This window comes from Chrysemys picta, chromosome 1 (assembly GCF_011386835.1).
Source record: "Chrysemys picta bellii isolate R12L10 chromosome 1, ASM1138683v2, whole genome shotgun sequence".
Classification (NCBI taxonomy): domain Eukaryota; kingdom Metazoa; phylum Chordata; order Testudines; family Emydidae; genus Chrysemys; species Chrysemys picta.
The window spans coordinates 114,934,356-114,961,586 of record NC_088791.1 but is presented as its reverse complement, the minus strand read 5'-3'; the positions used below and the strand labels follow the sequence as shown (position 1 = coordinate 114,961,586).

Here is a 27,231-nt window from a genome sequence, read left to right as displayed (position 1 = left end):
GGGAGTTCAGAGTGAGTTTAACACACTACCATTCTGATACAGTGCTTTTTACACTCATTTCATATAGGTGTGAATGTCTACACAAGGCACAAGGCTGTGGAGAATCAGAACCTAGACTATTTTTAAAGTGGCCACAGGATGTCACTGTTGCTGTCACAAACGTAGCTGAGCATATACATTTTATCTTGCATTTGAACTTTTGACTCTAAGAGGAGGACAAAGGTTTTTGAAGTGGAAATTTAGGATGGTAGCAAACACAATTTTAAGCAATTTTAATAGTATTTATTATAGAACTTCTATCAAGTCCCTCTCGAAACCCACTTCTTCCATGATGCCCACAACAAATGAATTTAAGACGTCCCCCCACTCTGGATTGACCAGTGCATCCTATTTTTATGTCTATCTGTTTGAGTACAAGCTTTCATAGGGAGGAACTGTCTCTAGTTGTGAAATGAGCAATCTGAGTGCATTATTGAAATGAAATAAATGAATAATAATGGTAATAATTCTCTCCTATTTCTCTCTCAGCACGGACAAGATCATTTGTTTCCTTTTTTGTGTGCATTCAAAATGTTAACAGATTTATAATGAAGAGGAAGCAAGATATGTAAAAAATAAACACACAAGAAAGAGAGGAAATGGAAACTACAAGCATCCATATGAAGGAACAAAAGACAACTTCCAAATAAGAACAGACATGACTATACTCAAACACATGGTGGTCCAACCATCTTAGACCTATACATGCTGCACTTTATCATGATATTTATTACTAACTAGCTTCAAAGTGCATTCTGTCCTCCATCTAGATAAACAGCTTTATATTTTAATATGAATTTGTATTTTTAAATCCCACTGTTTATAGCAGGTGCCATTAAAACCTCATTAGTTCCCTACTTTGCAGTGTTTGTGGTGTCACAATGTCGCATATGGTAAATACAGCAGGGTATCACAGTTGCTGCAGGTGCCTGGGGTGCTGAATGAGGGGGGTTATAAGTGGTGCATTTACTTATATACATTCTTGAAGCCTTACAACTTGTCCTCTCCAACAGGGGACTTCAGACCAGAGGTTGCTGGAAAGATCTATGTCATCTAGTCATGTTGTATTCTTTTTACATTCCAGCTGCAGTAGATCACTTAAACGGCAATCCTGCAATGAGCTCCATGCAGGCATTAATTTCAATTGGGGTCCACATACATGCGGCACTGTCTGCATGGAGCCTGTTGCAGGATCTGGGCCCAAGACCAGTGATTATCTTTGTGTTTTAGTGTAAATGGTATGTTGAGATTTCCAGGCTACAAGGTTTAGCCTCTCAGCAATCAGAGAAGCACACAAGTTTGGTTGTAACAGCAGGAAAAGCAGAAAAGGAGAGGCTTTTTCTTTAGAACATCAGGCTCAAAATGTGCAGAGCAAGTAATATTGTTAATAAGGATACAGGAAAGGCAAAAGTGTTCAATAAATATTTCTGTTCTTTTTTTGGAAAGAAGCCGGATAATGTATTCATATCACAGGAGGAGGAGGAAGTGCTTTCTAGTTCATTTGTAACTAAGGAGGATATTAAACTGCATCTACTAGGAATAAACATTTTTAAAGCATCAGACCCGTATAACTTGCACCCAAGAGTCCTAAAAAGAGTTGGCTGAGAAGATCTATGGCCCACTGATGTGAATTTTTAATAAATCTTGGAATACCAAGGAAATTCCAGAAGAGTGCTAATGTTGTGCCAATATTCAAAAAGGGCAAGCAGGATGACTGGGTAATTACAGACCTGTTAGCTTGACATCAATCCTGGGCAAAATAATGGAAAAGATAACACGGGATTCAAATTAATTAAGAATTAAAGGATAGGAATAGAATTAATGTCAGTCAACATGGTTTTATGGAAAATAGGTCTTGTCGAACAAATCTGATTTCAATTTTTGTATGAGATTTCAGGTTTGGTTGATAAAGGTAACTGTATAGATACAACACACAGACTTTTGTAAAGGCATTTGACTTAGTACCACGTGACATTCTGATTAAAAATTAGCACTATACAGTATCATTAAATCACACATTAAATGGATTAACTGACATTTCCAAATGTAGCTGTCAATGGGGAATCATCACTGAATGGGGGAGTTTCTAATGGGGCTCTGCAGAGATCAGTACAAAGCCCAACCCCATTCAACATTTTCATCAATGATTTGGAAGTAAATATACAATCACTGCTGACAAAATTTGCAGATGACACAAATACTGGCAGAGCATTAAATAATGGTGAAAACAGGGCAGTCAGACAGAGTGATCTAGATTGCTTGGTAAACTGGCCCCACTCAAACAAAATGAAGTTTAATATAGCCAAATGCAAAGTTATATATCTAGGAGCATGAATGCAGGCCGTACATACCTACGGCACAGGGTATCCTGGAAAGCTATAGCTCTGAAATGGATCTCGGGGGTCCACGGTGTACAAACAAGTCAAGACGTGTTCCCAGTGTCATGCTGTGACAAAAAGGACTAATACAATTCTTGATTGTATACATAGGGGAGTAGGAAGTAGGGAATGATTTTACCTCTGTATATGGCATTGGTGAGACTCATGTTGGAATATTGATTCTGGAATACATTTTAAAAGGACGTTGAAAAATTGAAAAGGGAGTGTACAGAAAAGAGCCACAAAAACGATGTGAGGCTGGAGAAAATGCATTAAGTGAGAGACTTAAAGAGCTCGAGCTGTTTAGCTTATCAAAAAGAAGATTGAGGGCTGACTTGATTACATTGTACAAGGGAGAAAATAGCAGGTACTAAAGAGCTCTTTAATCTAGTGGAGAAAGACATAACAAGAACCAATGGCTGGAAGTTGAATGCAGACAAATTGAAATGAGAAATAAGGCACACATTTTTAACAGTGAGGGTGATTAACTGTTGGAATAAATGACCAAGGGAAATGGTGGATTCTCCATTTCTTGGAGTCTTCAGGTCAAGACTGGGTGCCTTTTTGGAGGATATGCTTTAGCTTAACACGAGTCATTGGGCTCAATACAGGGGTAACTGGATGAAATGCAATGTCTGATCTTCTGTATAATCACAGGCCAAGATGATCTAATGATTCCTTCTGGCCTTAAAACTCTCTAAATCTATGAACTCTATGAAAGTTCTTGATTTTGGACAGCATCTAACTCAAGGGAGAGAGTATGCAAGAGGTTTATTCATTTGTTTCAGATTGTGTCCATGTTTACTAGATAAAAACTTGATCCATTTCTCCACTGAAGGCACTGGCAGTTTTTCCTTGTCATCAATGACAGCTGGACACAGCCCTATGGCAGATGAAAATTTGTAGTAACCCTTCCACGGCTGAGTTTTGTTGCATCTTCTGAAAACACCATATTGAAGAGTCCGGACCCCACGGGGGCACTTGCACTTTAAAATCTGTCCTTGAAGCACAGAACAAAGGTGTGGAGAGACATATTTCTTCCCTCATGCTTGGCTGAGTATATTATGTAGCAACCAAATGGTTAAAAAGTGACTTCATTACACTGACACAGAAAATGGGTGAGAAATGTTATCAAAGAGTATTCACAGGACTCTGGCAGTCACTATTAATTTTACAAGTCTTATGCCCAAAAAATCATTGACAACAGAGCCCAAAGCAGTTTGAGCAGATGTTTCAGGATGGGATTTTGCCATTGACTTCAGTGCAGCCAGGATTCAGTGATTATTTTTGTCTGACAACTAAATCAGGCCTATCTATATTAGATTCCCTACAAGTGGTGCTCACTGAGCTGCCTCTGTAGCACCATCTCCACAAATCCCCCACCTAACCTCCAGACCAAGCAGAAGTGCCTGAACAGTCGGGAGTGGATGGAAAATAGGTGGGCTGATTTTAGTGACAAATTTTTACTGCTCTTAGCCCAGCTAGGAGAAAATGGGTTCTAGTTGATCTTGTGCAGGATCAGAATTATTCACTGCTTTCCCATCAGTTACACAGGTGCACTTGCTCTACACAATGGTGCTCTCCAGGCTGTGCAGAGGACATAATTTTGCTTTACCAAATGGCATTCTCCATGTGGTGTGACCTCACATGCACTGAATGTGTGAGGTCAGCCCACATGGAGAATGCAATTTTGTAGAGTAAAATGGTGTCTTCCATGCAACGTGACTTTTCAAAAGCTCCAGAACACGGTGTTCTGGTGCATTCTGGCTCCACTGCACAGGAATTCCCGACGTGCTTGTCCCTTCACTGTCCTCTGTCAGGCTGATCCAATCAGTAATGTGTTCCTGGTGCTATTTATTTATTGTTGCATTGCTTTCAGTGTATTTTACACTACTCTCCAAATGTTAAATTCTCATTGAAGAATGTTTTGCAGATTTCAAAATGTCACACGACTGCACACTGCAGAAGTTGTCTGGGGGAGCCAGAGGTTTGGGTATTGGGGTAAGAATCATTTAGGGTTTTTTTACATCCAGGAAGCTAGGGGAAATCGGATTTGTTTTCAGTATCCTGGTGGCAATGGAGATTTTTTGGTCATGGGGAGAAAATGCATATTTTCCTTCCCTTCTCATTGCGTGAAAAGTTGATTTTGATGTGGTTTTAAATTTTGGAGGGGGAAAAAGGGCATTTCCATTTCCCACCACAGCATCACTTGACAGCAGCTAGATAATTAGAGCTGGTCAGAAATTTATCGTCTCTTTCTGCAAAAAATCTTGCTGATTCCCCCCCCCCCCCCCCAATCAACATTTTCTATAGGAAATATTTCGCTGGTTTCGGACAAAAATCCAAAAGGAAAGCAGATATTTTCCATGAAAATTTTTGGTGTGTCAAAAATCCAATTTCCCCAGTTTTCAATTGGCACTATGGATGGCCCTCTGCTCCCCACCTTCAATATCTGCCACTGCATCCAATCCATTAGCTTGATTTTTCTGCTAAATTGAACTTAGAGGTGTTAACAATGGAAGTCGGATGAGTATCAAACAACATTATTTCACTTCTGATCCTTTTAGTAAAAATATCAAACTAACATGCTTGTCATTGTTGGAGACAGTAGCAGGTACTGGCTCAGGGTATTGCAAGTCCCCCAAAGTAATTCAATTTTGCTTCTGCCATAATATAATTTTTGTTTCAGAGGAATAGTACCTTATTATTAATTATTTGTATTGTGATAGCATGTTCAGGCCCCAACAGATAGAGCCCCATCATGCTTTACCATGTATATACAAATAGTAAAATATGTTCCTTGCACTGAAAGACTTACAATCTAAATAGACAAGACAGAATAAGGGTGGGAGCAGAAAAGAGAGGCACTGAGGGGTCAAGTGATTTGTCACAGAACAAGTCAGTGGCAGAGGCATGAACAGAACCCAGGTCAAGTGAGCGTTGGTCCATCCATTCCAATATTTTGGAAGGAAGATATTCAAATAGATGGACCAATGGACCATCCACTCCCATATCCTGCTTCCAAAAGTAGTCATTAACTGAAGCTCTGGGGAAGGCAACCTCCTTCTCCTTTAATACATCTTTGATCCACCTGACCAATTATGTATTGCTGCACAGTTGGTCTGCAAACACTCTAGCTGAGCTTGTATAATTATTATTAATCATCCTAAAATTACACAACCCTTGTTGAAGTCCATCCACAGTATTTCATTGGCTTTTTTAAACTGGAACAACTTTTTAAACTGGAACAACTTTTTAAACCTATTTCTGGGAGGTATATAGTGTTCCCAAAGGCAATATATGTTTACTTCCGCCTTCAACCCTGAAAGTGTTACCTAAAGGGTGATGGCCTTGTCAATGGGAGTTGATGGTGCTCAGCATCTCCAGTAGTTGCTCACCATCTTGCAGAACTGAACCCCAAATATCTGAGTGGGGAGTGAAGGGGCATCAACCACAGACAAGGACTCATTGGGAAACAATGAAGCCATCTGAGGATCTGGCTCTATGTGACTTGCCCAAGGTCATAGAGGTAGCCTCCCAAGTGTCAGTCTGGTGCCTTGACCCCAAGACTATCCTCCCCGACCCATCCCCTTGCAATTAACAGAGGCAACACTTGTCAGCAAAGACCAACTGGGAGTGTGAAAAAATTGTAGCACAAAACATGGCCAGCCTCATTTTGCACTAAAATAAACAGCCCTACAGAATGTTAACTATTTGTGCTGTAATAAATGTCACATAGCAATTTAATGTGTGTGAACTGTGGGGTGTAGACTTAGATACCATGAAGGGGAAAGAGGTGGGGAGAAAAAAGAAGGACTTGGGAACAATAAAAATATACTTTGTTTAGTTTTAGGTTCCATAGTAACTGAAATACATTAAATTTACAAAAACTCCCTTAGCTGGTCCATAATAATATAGCTCCCAACTAAAGTGGAATCCAGAGTTAGAACAATCCTTTGTCTTGGCTGAATAGGCAAGTTGTGTGGGCCTCTGATATGTTTCCTGACTAAACTTGGTCTTTGGCTTAGGCAGAGGCCTGCTCTAGCCTGGAAGCTCACAGGCTGAATTAGGGTAACCAGACAGCAAGTGTGAAAAATCAGGACAGGGGGTGGGGGATAATAGGAGCCTATAAAAGAAAAAGACCCCAAAATTGGAACCTCTGGTCACCCTAGGCTGAACAAAGCCTTTCAAGGGTGGAGCAAATCTTTCAAGGTTGGGCAGGCTTATGTCTAAGCCAGGCTTCTAAGCTAATGTCAGTCAAAGGCTAAGTCTTCCAAAGCCAGAGCAGGCCCCGTCAATCCAAGGTCCCAGAACAGACGGAATCTTTCAAAGCTGAGTCTTTATAACTCCTGACCCCTGCCCTCTCTTAACTCCAGCCAATCAGCAATCATTCATCACAATAGAGCTACACGAATTCAGTAATAACGTGGGCAAAACTAATGGTGCATAAAGGTATAAGCAGAATCACTGAAACTCATGGGGCAGATCAGCAATGAAATGATGTCTGTAATGAATCAAAAAACAACCTTCACATTTTGCCCTACAAGGCTTTAAAATTAAATTCTAAAATGCCCCTGCACAAATATTTACTGGTGAACACCACCATAATCTTCTTAAATATGTTTCCTCAGAACTCACATTTCCCCTTGCACTTCTCCATCAACCACTTGCCATGCTGCTGCTTACCTGTTATGTAGCTGATGGTAGAACTGTCACAGCAGCTCAATTCTGGGTCTCCCCAAGTCACCATGGTAACCCGGAAGTTGTAATACCAAGCGGGCAATAGATTGGCTATTTTCTGTAAAGGGACAGCAAATGGCAAGTCACTGCTCAGTAAAGATTTTGTCAATGTAAAACATGACTGCCACTTGCTATAGAATAGATTTACTGCTGCCACAATGGGTACAATGCTGCTGACATGAGTGGAACAGTGCCCACTTAAATCTGTGGTTAATCTAGCCCATTTTGAACTTTTAGATTTGTAAACTCTTTTCAAAGAGAGAGAAAAAAGCAGGGCTAAATTCTGGCAGATGCTTGAAAAGAAATTTTACTCTTAACCCTCTTTTCTCCCAGAAAGGAATGCAATAATACATTAAAAAAGCTACAATAGCATGGATCCATATCCTGTTGCAAGACCGCTGCCATTCGTACATTCCATTCCCATGAATCATTTATACCCTGATCTTGTACTCACCCTAAGGATGTGTGTGCCTTTACTCCAGTGAGTACACCATTGCGCACAAGGAAGCTATTCGCTTGAGTAAAGATATTAATATATGTAAGTGTTTGCAGGACCGAGGCTTTAATTTGTGCAATGGGCTATGCACAGAGACCATTTCCTAGCCATGGCAACCATATTGTGTACAAACATACATGTGGGAGCAGGGATTTGCTCATGTCCCCACACTCTCATTGATTTCTAGAGCTGGTCCAAAGTTTTGTGATGGAAGTTTCCTGTCAGAAAATGCTCATTAGGCAAAATCAAGATGTTCCATGGGAACACGTTGATTTCAATGAAATTTCATTTAAAAAAAGTAGAACTTCTTGTTTTGATTTGTTGTTTCAAATTTCATAATATAAATATTCTCTGTTTTTCTGTCATACTCAAGACAAGGGGGGAATTCAACCCAGAATATTTTTAACTACATTTTCATAAAACCATTTTTGATCTCAGCCAAGTCAATGTTTTTTTTAGGGTTTGTTAGTGTTGCCCCAGAATGCATGATTCTGCAATATCACAGATGCCAGAATGGTAATGGTTACAGGGAAACTTCAGGGGCAGTCTTATAATGGTGCATTGTTGGACATTTCTAGTGAACCCCCAAAAGCCAAAGACTTAAAAGACTGAAAATAATGTTATAAAGTTAGTTAAACCATAGTGCCATGCAGCCTCGTCAGATATGGGATTCAACATTTATTATTTAATTTTGCAGTTCATCTTTAAGAAACTTTCACTTTCATGTCAACAGTATAGTGACAGCCAGGCTTCGCAGAATTCAATTTTCATTTTCTTACAATGTTGACAGACAACATCAATGTTTATTTTTAAGCATTTTTTGGAATTTTAGCTATTTAAATTTTCACAGTTGTGGGAAATTACATGGGGAGTCAGAGAGTTATTGAATGACAGCGGACATGGAGATTAAAAAAGCTAAAGCTTTAAAACACACCAATTGTCAACATCTCACATCAAAATATACAAAATAAATATCCTTACATCAAAGCAATAAGTTCTTAAGTAGCATTCTTCTTACTTTGCCTATCTGTAAATTTAAATTATCGTTGATGGAAATATTTTTTCATCGTTGTGTGTGTGTTTGGTGAAATCGACATTTACCAATAAAAATCTAATCCTTCCATGCAAAGATTTAAATTGAGATAAAAGAGCTCTAACTCCTCATCTCTGCATGTACCTCCCATCAATATCAACTAGAATTGCACAAAACAGTGGACAATATTACTTGTCAACCATCTTAACTTTTGAACTTCATATTAAATGTCATTATTTCTAAGATCTCTTGGGTTTTACTCGAATTCTGCTGCATCATGTTAATGACAAATTAATTACTCATTTAGTAGTTTATTTTGCCTTCTCGTTTCCTTAGAGTTTTACATTTTAAATTTAGAGGTGCATGCTCAATTCCAATTAAACCAGTGTTACTACAATGACTACATGAATGGTGTTATGCATGAGTCACAAATGATTATAGTTTTCAATAGGAGCAACAGCTATTGCTATCCTTGTTTTTTTCAAACTCAACTTTCTGAATAATTATCCTCTTCAGATGGAATTGTCTATGTTTTTTCTCAGTCCAAAGGTAAAGTTTTAACAAAATGTATCCATCCCCCCTTGACAGCTAGAAAAGTGTGGAGGGGGGAGGAGGGGGGCGCGGATGGGGACGAAGTGTACACTTCTGCTGAAAGTTCTCAATCTTGCAAAGCTTTATGCATATCCTTAAGCACATTTGCAGGTTCAGGGCCTTTAAGTCTCTTTTGGCATGCACATAACTCAAAAACAAAATATGCCAGATGGCTCACTGACATTATCAATGCTAGCTATGTAGATGGGGCTTTATGTTATTTCCTCATGGAGATGCTACAGTTGCAAAAGTTTTTGACCACACAACTGTGGAAGTGCACAGTAAATTCAGTGGGGAGAGGTTAATGTTTAATTCTGTAGGGTCAAGTCCTCTCACCTTGAACACAGCCCTAGCAAATGAACTTTGCACAGGGAAGTCCTGCAAGGACTGAGGCTGTGAAGGAATCTGCCCTGAAGTCTTGGAACACCAAACACCCATGGGCTACAGTGCCATATATAGCCACTGAACCCACCCGCACTCCAATGGAGGGAAGGTCCATCTACTATCCACTTACTAGGTATATAATTAATAATTTGCACATGCATTAACTTTACCATGGTTTTCTGGCATTCCCTGGGGAAAATCTCTCTCTAATATCACGGTAAATCTCTCTATCACATGTGGAAAACATCCAGGGTTTAATGGAATCTGGTGTGTCTGCTGGTCAGTGGGCAAAATCTGAAAGAAACATTACCAGGAGCAAGCACCATACATGCAGGTGTGGGTGATAATCTGTAATGGTTACTTTACCACTGATGCAGTTAAGGAGACAGTAGCTGCAATTTCATAGTAGGTCGTCCACTCAGAGGTCATCGTTGATGGGTTGAAGTAAAACATTTCTACAACATATTTCCTGAACACCCCAAGGTAAGGCCTGTTCCAACTGAGAATCACAGCTGTAGGTCCCAAAGGGTAAAGCATCAAATCCTTTATTCCAGTGGGTACTATAAAACAAGAAACTGGGGTTATTCACATCGTCATTAGCTACTACACACATTTTCACAACTAGTTTTCTCTCCCCTTTAACCATCTATTCATATTTTTGGTCCATTCTGGCAATAATTATTCCCATGCATATGCCTAACAGCTTGGTTGGGACTCCACACAGAAGTAACAACTTGTAGCATTGGTCCCTCAATTCTTATAGGCCTAAACTTTCAAAAATGACTACAGATTTTGGGTTCTTCCATTTTGGGGTGCTCAACTTGAGATGTCTTGAAGAGATCTGATTTTCAAAGGAGGATGCTCAGACCTTTTTTGAAAATCAGGATCCTTTAAGGTGTCTCAATGTAGGTAGTCAAAAACAGAGGCATTAAAAATCATGATACTTGTGAAAGCGTAGACAATAATAAAGAATACTTTCACGTCTATTCAACCGTCCATGGAAAATATCCGAAAGTGCTTTACAAGCATTAGTTAAGACTCAGAATGCAAGTGTTATTATCCCTGTTTTATAGACGGTGAAATTGAAATAGAGAGAGGTCAAGTGATTTGAACAAATCTCTCACACAGCCAGACTCTGCAACCTTTATTCATGCTGGAAAGCACTTACTCAGATGTGTACTTCAATGGGACTACCTGCTTAAGTAGGTATTCCTCAGCATGAGTAAAGGTTGCAGAGTTTAATCCACTCTGTGTAGGTGCCAGAGCAAAGAATAAAACCCAGAATGTCCAAATGTATAACAGTGCACAAAATCATCCATTCCCTCATAAATCTATCCTTTCAGCACCTTCTCAGAATCTGTTGATATCTTTCTAATGAAACTATGACATAGAGGATGAAGAGGAGAACTACGTTTTGTAAGTGTTATTTCTCTTATTTTTGCTTTAGCCTTAACCACCACCAATAATTTCACCAAACCAAACCTTTTAAATAGGAATTTGAATTATGAATTTGCCCTTGTTTGAATGTGTCACACATTATTGTTTGATTCCATGACACCCTTAATTTTGTTACAAAATCCAGATTAGAAGATATGCCTAGAAATGGCCTCTGGGCAAGAACTTTTGGGTTATGGGGGGTTGGGTGGGGGGAAACTTAGAGAGGTTTACCTCTTTTTTTTTTTTTTTTGGTTTAGCTTTTCAAATAAAAGCAGAAATTTGAAAATGTTTCAAGTCTTTACAGCTGGTGAACAAAACTTTAGCAGCCCAAATATTTGTGAAAAACATGGGAAATTTGTAAAATATGCCCAATATTTGATATTTCATAGAAGTTGGGCACAAGTTGTCTCTAATAACCTCCCCAAACTGCCCCCCCATTAAAAATACCTTCCTCACCAATTTATAGACTATTTATTTGGACATATTACCTTAGACCCAGATCCTGCAATTGGCAGTGTGTAAGCAGACTGCTTGGAGTACATGGGCTCTGGGCAGGTCTTATTTAGTTAATTTTGTCATTTTCTCTTTTTTCCTTCCATCAAAGACAGTGCGTAGTAGTTTGGAGAAGAAACAAGGAGCCCTACTTTCTAGTCACCTGCTCTCTTACAAGGCATACGACAAGCCAGTGACAGAACCAGGAAAAAAACCCAGATCTCCTGAATCTCAGTCCAGTGTCTTAACCACGGTGGCACACTGTATCCCTTACTGGGCATTTTCTCAGAAAACCTGGTAGCTTAAAGTTAGGTTCCTAAATCCATGTACAAATTAATGGCTTAATTTCCAAGGTGCTGAACTACTCTCAGCTCCTACTGAAGACACCAACTCTCATGGATGCTCCGCACCTCTAAAAGTGACACTATTTATTTAGGTTCTTAAGTATAAATATAGGTCCCTAACTTCAGCTCCCTCATTTCTAAATCTTAGGCATAACTCCTTGTATGTTGGAGTGAAAGCCTAACCCTCTAATAGGCTGTGTCACTCTTTTCACTGAAGACACCTTCAGATACCTCCTGCACTTCTTCCCATCCTCAGTAATGGAGTTAAACACATGAAAAATAAACTATTTTAACCACCAACATGGCAAGCATACCCAGCAAAACATGATACACTTCTGAACAGACTCTGGATATGTCTACACTGGGGCTGAAGGTGTAACTTCAAGCTGGGGTAGATGTATCTGTGCTAGCTTGGATCAAGCTAGCACGCTAAAAATAGCAGTGCAATCCTGGTGCACAGGTGGTGTGATGGGCTAACCATCCCAAGTACAATCTCATCTGGAGTGACTAGACTGTCCTGTCGCCTGTGCAGTCGCAGCCACACTGGTGTTTTCAGCTTGCTAGCTTGACAAGAACTAGCGTGGGTATGTCTACCCGAACTAGAAATTACATCTCCTGCTCCAGTGGAGGAGCACCCTAAGAGATTTAATAGATAAGCTGTTCAAAACAAAAAGTCAGTTTGAATAGTAGACGCATGGGTTACCAATGGCAAATGTAACAGGATCAGAAGGAGGTCCAACCAATGGGCCTTTACGTAAATAAATCACAACCTGGTACTGGGCACCGGGAACAAGATTTTCAATGATGCTGTTGCTTGAATTCACCTATCAGAAGGGAAACAAATAAGATACAAAGTATTCCTTTGGTGAGTAAGAAAGAAAAAAGGAGGGCCGAAATAGTACTCACCTAGCTGCATTTCAGCGGCAAAGGACATAATTCTGAACCTACTGAAGTCAATGGCAAAATGTTGATTCATTTCAGTGAGAACAGGATAGTCAAATGCTGAGATGGGAATTGTGACTGCTCAGCCCATTGAGCTCACTCACAATTTGACCCAGAGAATGTAACACTCTTTATTACTGCAGTACAAGGTCAGTCATGACAACAAGGAGCCATTTACATTGAGTATATTGTACGGTAATGAGACTAGAGCACCAGATTCCTCTCAGGTGTAACTCTGTGTTTACATACTGTGGTTTCAATAAACATCTGAAATTACTTTGTGGCCATCTAATTCATCTGCAGCTATGTGAGCTAAAGGCAATATTATAATAGTATTCTAACCTCATGAGAGTCAGGGTATCAGTTGATTGCATGGGTCAGAAAGGAATTACCCTCTCCCGCCCCTCAAGTACAGCACTGTACAAATTAGCTAGGGGGCTTATGGATTCCCCCTCCCCCCCCTATTTTGAAGCATCTGGTACTGAAGCATCAGCTTAAAAACCTCAGCTCTGAAGCATCAGATACTGGTCAGTGCCAGAGGCAGGATGCTGTCTAGATGGTGGATTCAGTCTGATCCAGTAAATGTACTGAGCAGCCTTGGGAAAAGTATCTTTTACTGAATCTTTTCAGTGAATAGAGGAAAGATGTTTTTTCACCAACAATCTTAGCGCAATTTCTAACAATTTGTATTACCAGCATGAAATTGTTCAAGCAGCTGTCAGCGTGAACAATGTTTTATGACAGTGGAGATGGTAGTGCAACTGTCAATCTACGGAGCTCCTTTAGGAAGGTAGGATAGCTTTTATTTATAGGCAACGGGAGAAGGAATGGATGAACTCTGTACCAGGTCTTACTTCTTTCTGCTTGCCAGGGAGAATTCAAACAAATGGCCATCAATAATAAAGGCAGAAGAACCTGGCTGAGTTCTGGTTAGAGGTGGGCAAATGTTCAATGAAAATAGTTTAAAAAGCCATACAAATACTTTCCAAGCAAATTCTCCGTTTTTATTCAAATAAATGGTTATGAATACATTTTTGCAGTGCTCATGAAGCTGTAATTCAGGCCCACATTCTAACCACAAAGTTAAATTAACCCAAACCAGAACTTCTTCCTCTAGTCTACCTCAAGATTTTTTGTCATCACATCATAAACCACTTCTGGTGGACCTGAACCCACAGAAGTCTGAATTCGTATTGGCTGGGATGCAGCTAGAACACGGGCAGTTTGGATTATTTGTACTTGCACCCTTTATTCAGATCTGTCACTACAATGGCCTGAATTGAAACCTCAGATCCCATCATCCTCAACTTTGGGGACATTCAGAGCTAGATATTATTCTACATGAAAACTTTAGCCCCAGTTTAAGAAAAAACTTATGCATGTGCTTAAAGTTAAAAATACATTGAAATGCTTTCATGAATAGGAATGGACTTCAGCACATGCTTAAAGTGTTTTAATGAATCAGGGCCTTATGGATGGTGTCTTATCTCTGCTTAGACTTGTGTCACTGCAGTGTTTTGGATTATTGTCGCAATAATGTTCATAAGTGTATAACATCGCTTGTGGACTGATGGATAAAATGTTGCTTCTTACACAACCCAGTGAGCACTATTATAAGGCGATTTACTGAATGTATTTCTTTTTCTTACTGTATTTGAGGAGTCTATATTTTCTTCCCCTTACCTCGGTGCAATAATGCTTTTCAAGTCTTTGACTCTCCTTTTGCTTCTGGCAGGTCAGTGACACAACAGACACTATCGTGTTGTTGCTGCTGCTGTTTTGTGAAGACGTCCAGGACATTAAGGCAGTGGTAGAACTTAGCACAGTCACGCTCACGTGCTGGGGCTTTTCTGTCAGTTCTTCAATCCATTCCCCTGTCGGACCTGAAACATTCCCAGAGAAGAACACATAAGGCAGGCCAAATCCCTGGCTTTACCCTGTGCATTTAGAGTGCCTGCATTTATGTCTTTTAAAACCTTCTGCTCTTAGAAGTCAATTTCATGATAGTGAAAGGTGCTGAATTGACAGCCCGTTACACCGACAGACCTGGGACAGAACTGACAACAGCAGCAAGAGCTCCCCACACTGCCCCACCAGTAAGATTCACTGCTATACTACAATGTCGTTTGGTCTCCATGCCCAATCAGCGCTTGGTCTCTGCTGCGGAGATGGCCCATTAGTGCCAATAGCAACAGGGAATTTTGTGATACGGACCCCAGGACACAACAAACAGGACTGAAACCACCAATTCATTTCAGTATTTGTAGATCAGCACAGACAGGAGAAGGGTCATCAGGATGTCTATGTGGTCACCGAGTACGTGTAGGGGTTGCAGCTCTTATTCTAAGCCCAGGAACTTGAACAGTGGCTGTGCAGGAACTGCAGAGCTTCCCCCATGCCCTGCCCACAGTTTGGGAGTGTGTTCCACTCCCCAACTTCTGTACATTTCACCACACAAAGCCCAATTAGCTAGATAAACTGGGAGGAAGGGGTAATTTCTCCCCATGGAAACCTCAGTCTTGGCAGGCCACCAGAAAGGCTTATAAAATCCACCTAGAATACTAAGAGTCTTGAGTCTTTTGGGATTTGACAGGACAAGCAAAGAGCACTGAACAAATCTCTGTGCTGTCCTACAGGCTTTCAAAGCAAACTGAAAACAGCATTTCATAGAATATCAGGGTTGGAAGGGACCTCAGGAGGTCATCTAGTCCACCCCCCTGCTCAAAACAGGGCCAATCCCCAGACAGATTTTTGCCTAAGATCCCTAAATGGCCCCTTCAAGGATTGAACTCACAACCCTGGGTTTAGCAGGCCAATGCTCAAACCACTGAGCTATCCCTTGCCCCCATTTGTTCCTAGATGTACATACACATTTATGTGTGTTTTAATACAGTACAGTTAAATGTAAATGTGTACATCCAAGAACAAAGAATATAGGTCATACATACATAGGGAACTCTATCCAGGGAAGCAGTGACTCTGAAAAAGATTTGGGGGTCATGGTGGGTAATCAGATGAAGATGAGCTCCTAGTGTGACGCTGGGGGCCAAAAGAATGAAAGCGATCCTGGGATGCATAAATAGAACAATCTTGAGCCAGAGTTGAGGGCTTTTATCTCTATATTGAGACTGCTGCTGGAGTACTGCATCCAGTTCTGATCCCAAAATTAAAGAAGGAGGTTGAAAATTGGAGAGGGTTCAGAGAAGAGCCATGAGACTGATTTAAGGACTAGAAAACATGCCTTACAGACTCAAGGAGATCAATCTATTTATCTTAAGAAAGAGGAGGTGAAGGGGTGACTTGATTATCTATAAGAACCTACATCAGAAACAAATATTTAATAATGGGCTCTTCAGTCTGGTGGAGAAAGGTCGAATGGCTAAGTTGAAGCTATTCCAATGGGAAATATGGTGTAAATTTTTAAGGGTGAGGGTAATTAACAATTAGAACAATTTAACAAGGGTCATGGCGGATTTTCCATCACTGCCTATTTTAAAATCAAGATTGGATGTTTTGCTAAAAGATCTGCTTTAGGAATTATTTTGGAGAAGTTCTATGGCTTGTGCCATGCAGGAAGCAGGGCCGGCTCCAGGCACCATCACAGCAAGCAGTTGCTTGGGGCGGCCAACGGAAAGGGGCAGCACGTCCGGCAATTCGGCGGCGGGTCCCTCTGTCCTCTTGGAGGGAAGGACCTGCCGTCGAATTGCTGCTGAAGAATGAAGCGGCGATGGTAGAGCTGCCGCCGAAGTGCCACCGATCGCACCTTCTTTCCCCTCTCCCCCACCACTTGGGGCGGCAAAAACACTGAGCCAGTCCTGGCAGGAAGTCAGACTAGATGATCATAATGGTCATTCGGCCTTAGAGTCTATGAATTACAAAACCCCACCTTCTGCATTTCATATAGCCTGTAAACATTTATTACATTACTGTATCATTTTAATACAGATAATGCTCTTTGTACACAATGGGCCAAATTCATCCCTGGCATAGCTCCCCTTACGCATTACATCTTTTGAATATTACATTCCCTGGAGGGCACCAACCCTGGCTAGAAGGAATTGTAATTTATTAGGAATAAATTGTATTGTATTTAACAGGAATAAATAAGATTAATTTATATCCCAAACTTTGAGGAGGAGGGTTGGAAATGGGATAGTATAGTCCTGTATTATTGCTATCAAATTTAAAATATAGAATATGAATCTGCTGTTATGCAATATCTATTACTAGCTGGTATCTGAAAAAATTCACAGGGAGGTGAAATTGTCATAGCAGAGGTACTGTGGCACCCCTTCTTGCATCAGCTGTCCCTCTCTTCTTCTCTCTCTTTGGTCTCCAAGAGCAGTTCATTGTTCAGTGACAGGATTTCTGAAACTTTGAAAAAAACATTCAGCTCAAGGCAGCCATCTGGCATGGAAAATTTCATCATGAATAGTTAAAGTTTGGAAAGGTTATAAGCAACTAAAACCAGGGGATTATAATGGAAAGTGTTAGGCATTATAGACAAGAACTATAGGCAATGCTGCCAACTGCAGCTATGATATCTAGCTGTAGTATTCTGTCTCTAGATAGGTGCCATTCTCTCAGAGTGGAGGCTGGCTGGTGCTGCACACATTTCTTATCTGTATGGGATTCTGTAGACTGCATTTTTCTGTTCATTTTCTTTTGTGCAATGTTTGTCTCGCTTTCTTGTTGGTGGAGTTATTCAGGCATCTCATGCACTTGTGTCTGAAAATGTGAACTTGGTCCTCAGATGGGTAAAAGTCTGAGCTAATCTACCTGTATCTCACTTATTGACCTAGCTGTAAGTCGTGATCTAGATTTAAGCTATATGGTGATATTTCACATGGATTACACTGTTTTATAAAACCTACAGTTAACCCTCACCCCCAGAATCCTACAAGTAAATAATCATATAGTTTTCCTACTTCTGAATTTTGCAGGTTGGGCCTATCTTTCATTTTGTCTGCAAAAGATTCAAGTTCCATGTTCATGTGAGTTCCTTCTTGAACAGCTAGCAATGACTCTACCAGATATTTACCCAACATTTGATTCCTAACACAGACAAGATTGCAGGATAAAGCCCCATGAGGGCAGGTTTGCTTACCTGGTTTCAGTGTATCTTGTTCCCTGCCATATGAAAATTCATGGAGACCAGGCTCTGTTGGGAGTGTTGTAGGTTGCAAAGGTGCCTACTAGTTTGATGAATAACCTCATTCAGTGTTTCATTTATCACACCTTATATACTGTTAAAGATACATTGTATGGGTGAAATCATCACTTAGATACTTACTGATGTAAAAACTAAGCGTTTTGGCTGATTGACTTCTCCGAATTTCACAAGATCCAGAAGAACTAAAGGTTGTCACAGATAACTTATATTTCCCCGGTTCTTTCAGTTCAGCAATAAATTCATGAGTATCCTCACCTACCGTCAAAAATTCTGTGGAGTTCTCTAAATCAGGGAAGAAGAAGAAAAAGAAGTGTGAATTAATTGAAATTTGAGAGGGCTCTGGCTACCGAGGAACTGATTTGTATTGGATATGCTAATGCTGCCTCTGCTGCAGGATGAAAAGGTATTGAAGAGGTCTGGATTTATGCAGGTAGTTTTATTCCCTTGCTGTCAGCCCAAGAATAATTAATGACCAAGGCTCACGTATAGGTATAAAGTAATAATAGACCATGGTCAAAATTTCATTCAGTAACACTGATGATTAAGTAAGATTGTCGTGACCATGAAACACTTGAAAGTGAAAAACAATGTAGTGGGGAAGAAAAGAGTTTGCTATTTTTTCTTCTCTCCCCTTATTGTTCTGAAAAATTTCCCTGCCCCAAACAGCAGAAAGTCTAAGAAAACTGCTGTCAAAAAGGGTCAGTTGAAAAATCATCTGGAGAAGTGGATGAAAAAATCTCTAGCGCAGGTTACCTCACTGTTGTTTTATGATACATTAAAGGCCCTCTCCCATATCCCACCAACCACCCCCTAAACACCCTACAGAACATGTTTTTCAGCTTTCCATTTAGATAAACTTTTGCCTGAAGATAGCCTATATTTTCTCTCTCTCTTTCTCTCTCTTTTACTTTAGGTTCCATAGGGAAACTTCTCCACAAGCAGGGATAGCTGGATGATGCAATAGATCTTTTTAATCTCTACATTCTATGGGCTTGATTCTGCTCTCACTGACACCAGTGTAGATATGGAGTAACTACAATGAAGTCAGTGGAGTAATCTTTACACCACTGTAAAACTGGTGTAAAAAAAAAGAGAATTAAGTGCTATGATCCCTTCCCTCCCCCGCCCACCCCCAACTCCCAGTTTTTATCACTTAGGACTTGTAGACACGGGGAAGCTGTTGCAAAATAAGCTAGTGTGTGAATTTAAAAGCACAAGAGCTATTCCACAGTAACTCCCCACACAGACACTTTTATTGTGCACTCAGTGCCTTTTTGTGCTTAAGCCACTTCCAAAAGCTATTCCACAATAGCTATTTTTGGCTAGCTCTTAGGTAGACAAGCCCTAAGGATATTTACATGAAAAGTTGATCCATGTTGTTTAATCCATGTTGTTGATCCATGCATTGTTCATGTCCAACCTGAAGTCCCCATGCTTTGCTTGTGAGCCTCATAATCAACTCCTAGGGAGCTTGTGACTTCACAATAGATACAGCACTTAGACTCGACAAAAGGAGTAAACAGTATGCACATGTGAAACTCCTGTGCAACAAGAATCCTATTGAAAGCATCTTTAGTAGTATAAAAAGATGAGATATTTAAAAATAATAATGTACAGGGCAACACTCTTACAGTGAACTAAGATAGTGGGCAGAACCTCTTCACTATGGCCCAAAATCAAGTTGTCTCTTCTGTGCGTGTATGCAAGAAAAAAGCTGGCCAAGCGGCATGTGACTCTAGCTTCCTCAAAACCCCTGAGTTCGCACTCCATGGTCAAAGCTATAGAAGGGTGTTTCAGAGGGGTGTTCCAGGGTCCTCCTTAACCCAGAAACCCTGTCTCTTACGGAAATTACTCCTGATTTGGTAGCTCCATATGAGACTACAGCCTGGTCACAATGCAGATTTATGTTAATGCTGCTTTGCCAGTAACAACAAGCTTACCAATTCTCATGATTTTATTGCGAGTCTTGCAATATTTGGTGTTTTTCATAATGCCTCAGATCATGTTATTTTGTAAGAATCTCAGCTTTCATTAGAAAGAAAGGGGGGCGGGATTCATTTTGGCAGAAAAAAAGCTTGAAAATGTGAACCAGAAAGGCTCAAAACCCTAGAAGGCAAATAAAAAAACCCAAATTTTAAATTCTCATGATTCTTGAACACTTGGAGTGAGCAATAATAATGTAGCCTGAGCTTTTGCCCAGAACGCAAAGTGAATCAAAGTGAATTTATTAATACAATATTTGGTTAGCTCTCATTACAAATGTGTGTGAGTTGCACAAGTATGAGCTCAGAGCAGCTGAGATCTGGTTCCCATGTTTAGATTTCATTTCTCCATGTCACTGCACTCACTACTGGTCCTGAATGAAATAAGAAAGATCATAGCAGGTGGAAACAGAAAGGACCTATTAGAGCATCACGTTAATCTCTCCTGACAATGTAGGTCTTCAGCAGGGAATATGTAGACTATGTCAGAAATTAAATTGACGCTATGCTTCATCTTAGTCACGAAGAACCCACATGATACAGGAGAACTTCTTGTAGTATTTCCAGCCTGACCAGAAACAAGAAACACCGTATATTATACAACGAATGCATATTCTTATCTCCATCCCAGTTTTGCAGACACAAGAAATCTGAATTAAAATACTTAAGGTTTGCTATCCCCTAATTATTCTGAGGAGAAGAATTCACCACTAGGAAGGATATAAAAAAGGCCTGGGTTTTACTTTACCTTCTCTTTCAATGTTAATATGAAATCCATCAAATGCCGTGGGTGGTTTTGGTGGCAACCAGCTTAGCACCATTTGCACAGGGAGGAAAGATGGAGTTCCTGATGTAAGTTTCCCTGACATGCTGGCTGTACTGGTGTTCTCATATTCACTGGGAACTACATTGACAAACTCATCTTCACTTTCTGACGAATCAGCTTCATTAGTCCACCAGTATGGTTGGGATGTAGTTGTGTAATCAGTGCTGTTATAGTGGTAATCAGGCCATGCGTAAGAGGTGTTTGCTGAGGGAATTTCAGTGGGGTCATTAGAAAAATGGGTAAGTTTATCTTGCCCTATTACATCCTGTGGTTCCATGAATGATTCTTCTGGGAAATTCCCACTGTGTTCCTCCCAGTTATTCTTGTTCATATGTACAATCTGGACAGAAATATTTCGAGGAGGGTAGGGAACTAGAAGAGAAAAGATTTAAAAAAAATATGTATGTTTAATATACCCCTACAGTGGTTAGTTAATTCATCATGGAAATTAGCATGTCTAGTTTGCAGCAAGAGAAAATACACAATATTTTGAAATTCTTTGTTCTTTCTATTAAGATTCTTTTCTTCTTATACAGGTATAAGCCAAGACTAACTCCATGTGGGTAAAACTAACATAAAGGGAGAGAAGAATCAGGGCTAGAGCGTACAGGAATGTAGTAATGTAGATGTGGGGACACTGTAATAAATTTGCTCATGAATAGCCCAACTAAGTTGCTCTGATGTGAGAACATGAGTAAAAATAATCAAGCGTGTGTTTGTAAGTTGGGCTCTTTGTTTCTTTCGTTGTACCTTTTAAATCCTCTTGTACATGGAAAATTATTTTTGTGGAACTGTGAAAGGGTTGAGAAATACAGAAAAAATATCTTAATACACCGCACAACAACTCATGATGTAAAATGTCATCCTGATCACTATATGGCTTTTCCCTCATAATTTTAGCAGCCAGCTTTGTGCAAACATCTAGAATGAAGTTAACACTTTATGTCAAGGGAAAGCTTGATCTTAAAATTTCAGATGATACACAGCATGGGTTTCTAACTGGAGCATTTTGTACAATAGCTGCTGTAATAGATTGCAACCACATTCAGTACCTTTGTGGATTGTACTGTATTAAATTTATGAATGTTCTGTGTAACATTGTGGGCTAGGAATTGTATTTACCTTAATGGGGGGAGGATTACTGCAGTTCATCCAGGAACTGAAAAACAGAGGGGAGTGATTACGGAGATCCCTGAGATTGTAAACAGCTCCAGAGAAGTATTACCTCTTGGGTGGTTGTTATATACTGGTTCCAGCAGGTACGAAAGGCGCAAGGGGAATAAAGAAAGGGCTTTTGGTATAAAAGGCTGAGTTTAAACAGTAGGGGCCCCAACACTTGCTGAAAGGTTGGAAGGACTTCGGCCTGTCAGGGCCCCATAGGATTGATGGCCAATTTCTGAACCTTTTGTTATCTGTTGTATGTTTTCTCTCTATTCCTTTACCCTTAAATAAATATATTCTGCTGTGGAAAGAGTTGTGTGGTAATTTGTAACTGCTGGCAAATTGCTTCTTATCCCTGGAGAGAAAGCCTAGAATATCTTGTTTTAGGCAGTATGTACTTTTTATAAGCAAATTTCATAATGGAAACATTGAGACATTACCCCTTGCACAGTGTTGCATGTAAACATGCTGTCAACGGTATATATACACATTTTCTTCACCTGTTCTGTGCTGTTTGGGTTCATGCCTGACACCACTATATTCCACTAGGGTGCTTTTGTTGAATGTTGCTTCCGACACCAACTGAAATGTGATGTTGCTGTAGCATATTCCTGGCAGCCAGTGATTGAAAACTGTTTTACCTTTAAAGAAATCTGTAGAAGGGCAAAAAACACACAAACAAAAAACCAACAACCCGACTTACATTAAATGTTCACTTTCAGATAACATGGTGGCACACTTTAAACGAGTGGTGTTTTGGATGTTTAACATAGGTTAGCCCAGTCTAAGTGATAAAATCCCAATAATTGAGTTTGCCAGCGTTTTTCCTGATTGTCAAAGGTACTTAGATGCAAAAAGCAGCAAAATGAACATGAACCATTTTCCTGGGAAAGATAATTGCAACTGGCAACCCTGTTTAACATGATATTAGCATATCGAAGAACAGCTGATAAAAAGACAAAAAGCTTCCAAATCCCTGTAACTACTGCATACAAACGTTCCCTGGACTTCTAGTGAATTAAGACATCACGTTCAGGATAAGATAGTCAGTGGACAACTTTCATAGTACACATAACAGAAATGGGCTCAGTTTGTAATGACGAGATCTGGGTTAATCTCTAACTTTAATGCATGTGGGAGTCAGGGGAATTAGGGCTATTTGGGGGTGGGGGCTTTGTGGCTGATTAATGCCTGCCTCAAATAATTAAATAAAAAGCCAGGGTGCATTTATTTATTTATAGCAGTAGCATAGCCAGGAAGTCAACAAATATTGCTGCTGATTTCTCTCCTTCCCCCACCCCTTGGAACAGCATTGCATGGCAATTCTTACGTAGTGATTTTATGTATTATGCATCCAATAAAATTCATTTGCTTGTTAGGACAATTCTGCAGGCTATTGTGCAATTCTGAGCAAATAAGGTAGCTACACGATTAACCCTTTGGGGGCTGTGTCTATATCCATATCCTTTTGTCACCTTTCAGAGTTATTCTCCCAGGACAAGCTTATTTGCATCTGATACTATAGACAGTACTAATTCAATGGGAGTACCTTCAGATTTAAACTAGCATAACTGAAGGTGGAATATGATCTGATTCATTGTCATCACATTGCCATGGAATGTTAGATGTGATTACGTTTTCCCAGCCCAAAATACTTTCAGGGTAACATTCAGTAAATTGCAGATGATTCTGCAACGCTGGCTGAAAACTCAATGAAACACATCTTTTTACCAACGCATTCATTGGGATGGCACTTTTCCATAGGCATATTTCCCCTTTAGGAGGAGAGTCTAAGCCTGGAAAATTTCAGCCCAAAAGGTGAATATTTCAGAAACTTAAGAATGAGTGGAGACAAAAATCTTATAATGGAAACTGTTTTGCAGCAACTGTAGCCGTTCCTGCCAAAGATTCACTTATCACGGAAACAGACCTAGCTGTGGTATGGATTGTGAGAACAGACACCAACCTTGCCCAACAGGTTAAGAAAGAAATGAAGAATTATTTTCCATTTGACACCCGAGGAAGCGTTTATGTGCTCTGTCAGAAGAATATAATTTCCTGAGCTGTGATATACAGTAGAACCTCAGAGTTATGAACTGACCAGTCAACCACACACCGCATTTGGAACCGGAAGTACACACTCAAGCAGCAGCAGAGACCGCCACCCGCCCTCCCCCACCCCAAAAGCAAATACAGTACAGTATCATGTTAAATGTAAACTATTTTAAAAAATAAAAGGGAAAGCAGCATTTTTTTCTGCATAGTAAAGTTTCAAAGCTGTATTATCTCAATGTTCAGTTGTAAACTTTTGAAAGAGCCACCGTAACGTTTTGTTTAGCGTTACAAACAACCTCCAGTCCTGAGGTGTTCGTCACTCTGAGGTTTTACTGCAGCTGCAGCACTGGCACTGGCACTCTGCTTGTGTAGGAAGTGCTAGTGGTCTTCAGTCAGGACCATTGTTTTATGTCTCTTTGTCAATCAACTGTTATCTCATTTTAAGCCTTTCTGAGCTAATAGCTCGTTCCAATGTTACAATTCATAACAATAATAACTTCTACAGTTAGCTGTTCAATCAACTAATCTTTGGTCTTGGGCACTCGGGGTGAAATCCTGGCTTTTGCCACTGACATCAATATGGCCAGAATTTCACCCTATATCACCACATGAGTTCTATAAACTACATTGTAGCTCTCCTTCTTTCTGACTTTTTTGGCTACAGAACAGCACCAAAAGAAAAGATTAGAACACGTTTTGGATTCCAGTGAACACCTTTATTTTGAGGTGTCATAAATTGGGAACCCCTTGTCCAATTAACTTCAGTTTGAATGGGAAAATTCTATCCAACCTCAGTGTTCATGTACCAGTACTGAGGACAATATTCCTTTCTCTGTGGATTTTAGAGCTAGGATGGGAATTGGGCTTAAAATTGAAGATGAGTGGCCATCTCAACTACGGAGAGGCTACTACCTCTCTATAACATATAGGCTATTTAAATAGGTAGTTATAACATCATTAGAATCACTAATTATTTAAACCTACAGGTCACTTGGCACTCCTTTTTATTTTCCTGTAGATTCAACTGCAATAAATTAAGTGTCAATAGATGGTAGATATTTAGATTAACCATATTTGCATTGTTTTCAATCGTTTTTTTCTTCTTCCTACCTTTGTATAACATTGTTCTATAGTCTTTGCCTTCCCAATAGCTTATGTTTACTCTGGTGAAAACATTGTACTTCTCTGGATACTGAATTTCAAACAACACTCCTGTTTCTGGAGATGGTTTGTAGTCATAGATAGAAACGCTGCTTATGGGAAGAGGTTCTAAAAGACATACAAAGAAACAAGCAGAAAAGGGGAAGAAAGGAACATTTTTAGGCATACAGAAAAGGAGAGAGAAGCTTTTACCTAATTTTACCCCCCTAAGAAATCACATTATCCACTTCCATATGGCATAGAAATTCTTAGATGCATTGGTTAAAATCCTGGCCTTGATGAAGACAATGGCAAACTCACCACTGACTTCACTGAGGCCAGAATTTCTGTCCATGTGTCCCCAGCTCATTCACTATCCACAAAGCTTATTCCTCTCAGAGGATGAATTTACCCCTATGCTGAGAGCCAGAAGAAAGCCTGTGCAGCATTGAAGTCCAACTCAAGCCCTCAAAGTTGAAGCTTAAATAGGAGGTAAGCGGAGCATAGTCTGTGTGCTGGCTCTATGCAATTTGATTGAATTTCACCTTTATTACTTGTCTTCAGATCAAAGATGGGCCCTGACTATAAACAAACAAACAAACAAACAAACAAACAAAAACAAACAAACAAAAATTTGAGGGTAGAGCAGGGTGAATAACAAATTTTTCAGTTCACTGGCAATTTCATAAAAAGATTGGAAAAAGTTGTTTCAAATCAAACCAAAAATGAAAACTTTCAGTTTTCAGCAAATTAGAAAGTTGGAAAAAACAGTTTTGGTTCAAATGAAACATTTTGTGCAACCCAAAATGAAATGTTTCATTAGGATTTTGAGCATTTTTTAAATGTTTTAAATTTTTGTAAATAAAATAACTGGAAATTTTGGAATGAAAAGTTGTTCATAATTTTGAAAATGTCAAATTGCAAAATGTTTTTGTATTGCTGAACCTAAATTTTTCACTGAAAAAAGTTTTGGTCAGAAAATTTCACTCTGCTCTACTTTGGGATGCTTATAAGCGTGATGTGGTTCTGAACTTTTCGGCTCATTCCCATCTCTACAGCAAAAGGGTATCAATGCAATGACAAAGCAGGAAACACAAGACTTTCGTATCTTCTAGAGTAAAAAAAAAAAATATTACTTTCTATGTTTATATGTTCTTGTTTCTGTCTGTCTATTTTAGGTATTTACATGGCCCCCATTACCGTAGTATCTCAGTGTCTCATGATCTTCAGTGTGTTTATTATCAGAATACTCCTGTTATCACCCCTGTTTTACAGATGGGGAACTGACTCACAGAGTTTAAGTGACTTGCCCAAGGTCACACAGGAAGTCTGTGGAGCACAGAATTGAATCCTAGTCTTTTCAAGTTCCAGCACTGGCCCTTCTTTTGTCTAGTCCTGTTATAAAGTAAGAAAAATTGGGCCCAGATCCTCAACTGTTTTTCATAAATCAGCAAAGTTCCATTAATTGCAGAGGAAGATTGCTGGCCAATAACTCTCGTGTGCTGTGCTTATTGTTCATTGTGATGTGACTCTGTGGTGATTGCACAATGATGATGTCAGTTTATATCAGATGAGACTCTGGTCCAGTATTCATAATATTGGAGCCACAATTTTGTTAAATTTTTCGCTACCTGCAAAATCAGTCTATGGCTTCATATGTTTCTCAGCTAGGACAGACTTTCCAACATGCTTTCATAATGTGTGATTTGGCCAGACATACAAATAATGGACAACATTTTTAGTCAGAGTTTTTCCACACAACCATTTTAATAATTCACTTTACACCCAATGTTCTCAGTAATTGCTTCTACACTTATGATCTAGGCTTTTTAGCTCTCCAATACTTGTTGGACACAGACTGAAAAATACCAGATGTTCAGTACCAATTATTATTATTTGTACTACAGCAGCACCTAGATGGCCCAACAACTGAGATCAAGGCCCCATTGTGCTAGGCCCTATATAAAACACTAGTAAGAGATATTCCTTTCCCTAAAGGGCTTACAATCTAAATAGCA

General features: G+C 39.7%; 1 protein-coding gene across 7 annotated transcripts in view; it reads right to left on the bottom strand.

Moving 5' to 3' along the window:
- Positions 1 to 27,231, bottom strand: part of PTPRO (protein tyrosine phosphatase receptor type O) — a 242,538-nt gene that overhangs the window by 52,090 nt on the left and 163,217 nt on the right. For all 7 annotated transcript variants that reach the window (XM_065567442.1, XM_042849088.2, XM_005287510.5 and 4 more), the window contains 8 exons: positions 25,184 to 25,342; positions 22,519 to 22,671; positions 20,780 to 21,229; positions 18,170 to 18,331; positions 14,560 to 14,759; positions 12,638 to 12,758; positions 10,028 to 10,221; positions 7,104 to 7,215 (listed from right to left, as the gene is read on the bottom strand). In XM_065567442.1, coding sequence (XP_065423514.1) covers positions 7,104 to 7,215; positions 10,028 to 10,221; positions 12,638 to 12,758; positions 14,560 to 14,759; positions 18,170 to 18,331; positions 20,780 to 21,229; positions 22,519 to 22,671; positions 25,184 to 25,342 — 1,551 coding nt within the window. The remainder of the gene's footprint in view (positions 1 to 7,103; positions 7,216 to 10,027; positions 10,222 to 12,637; positions 12,759 to 14,559; positions 14,760 to 18,169; positions 18,332 to 20,779; positions 21,230 to 22,518; positions 22,672 to 25,183; positions 25,343 to 27,231) is intronic.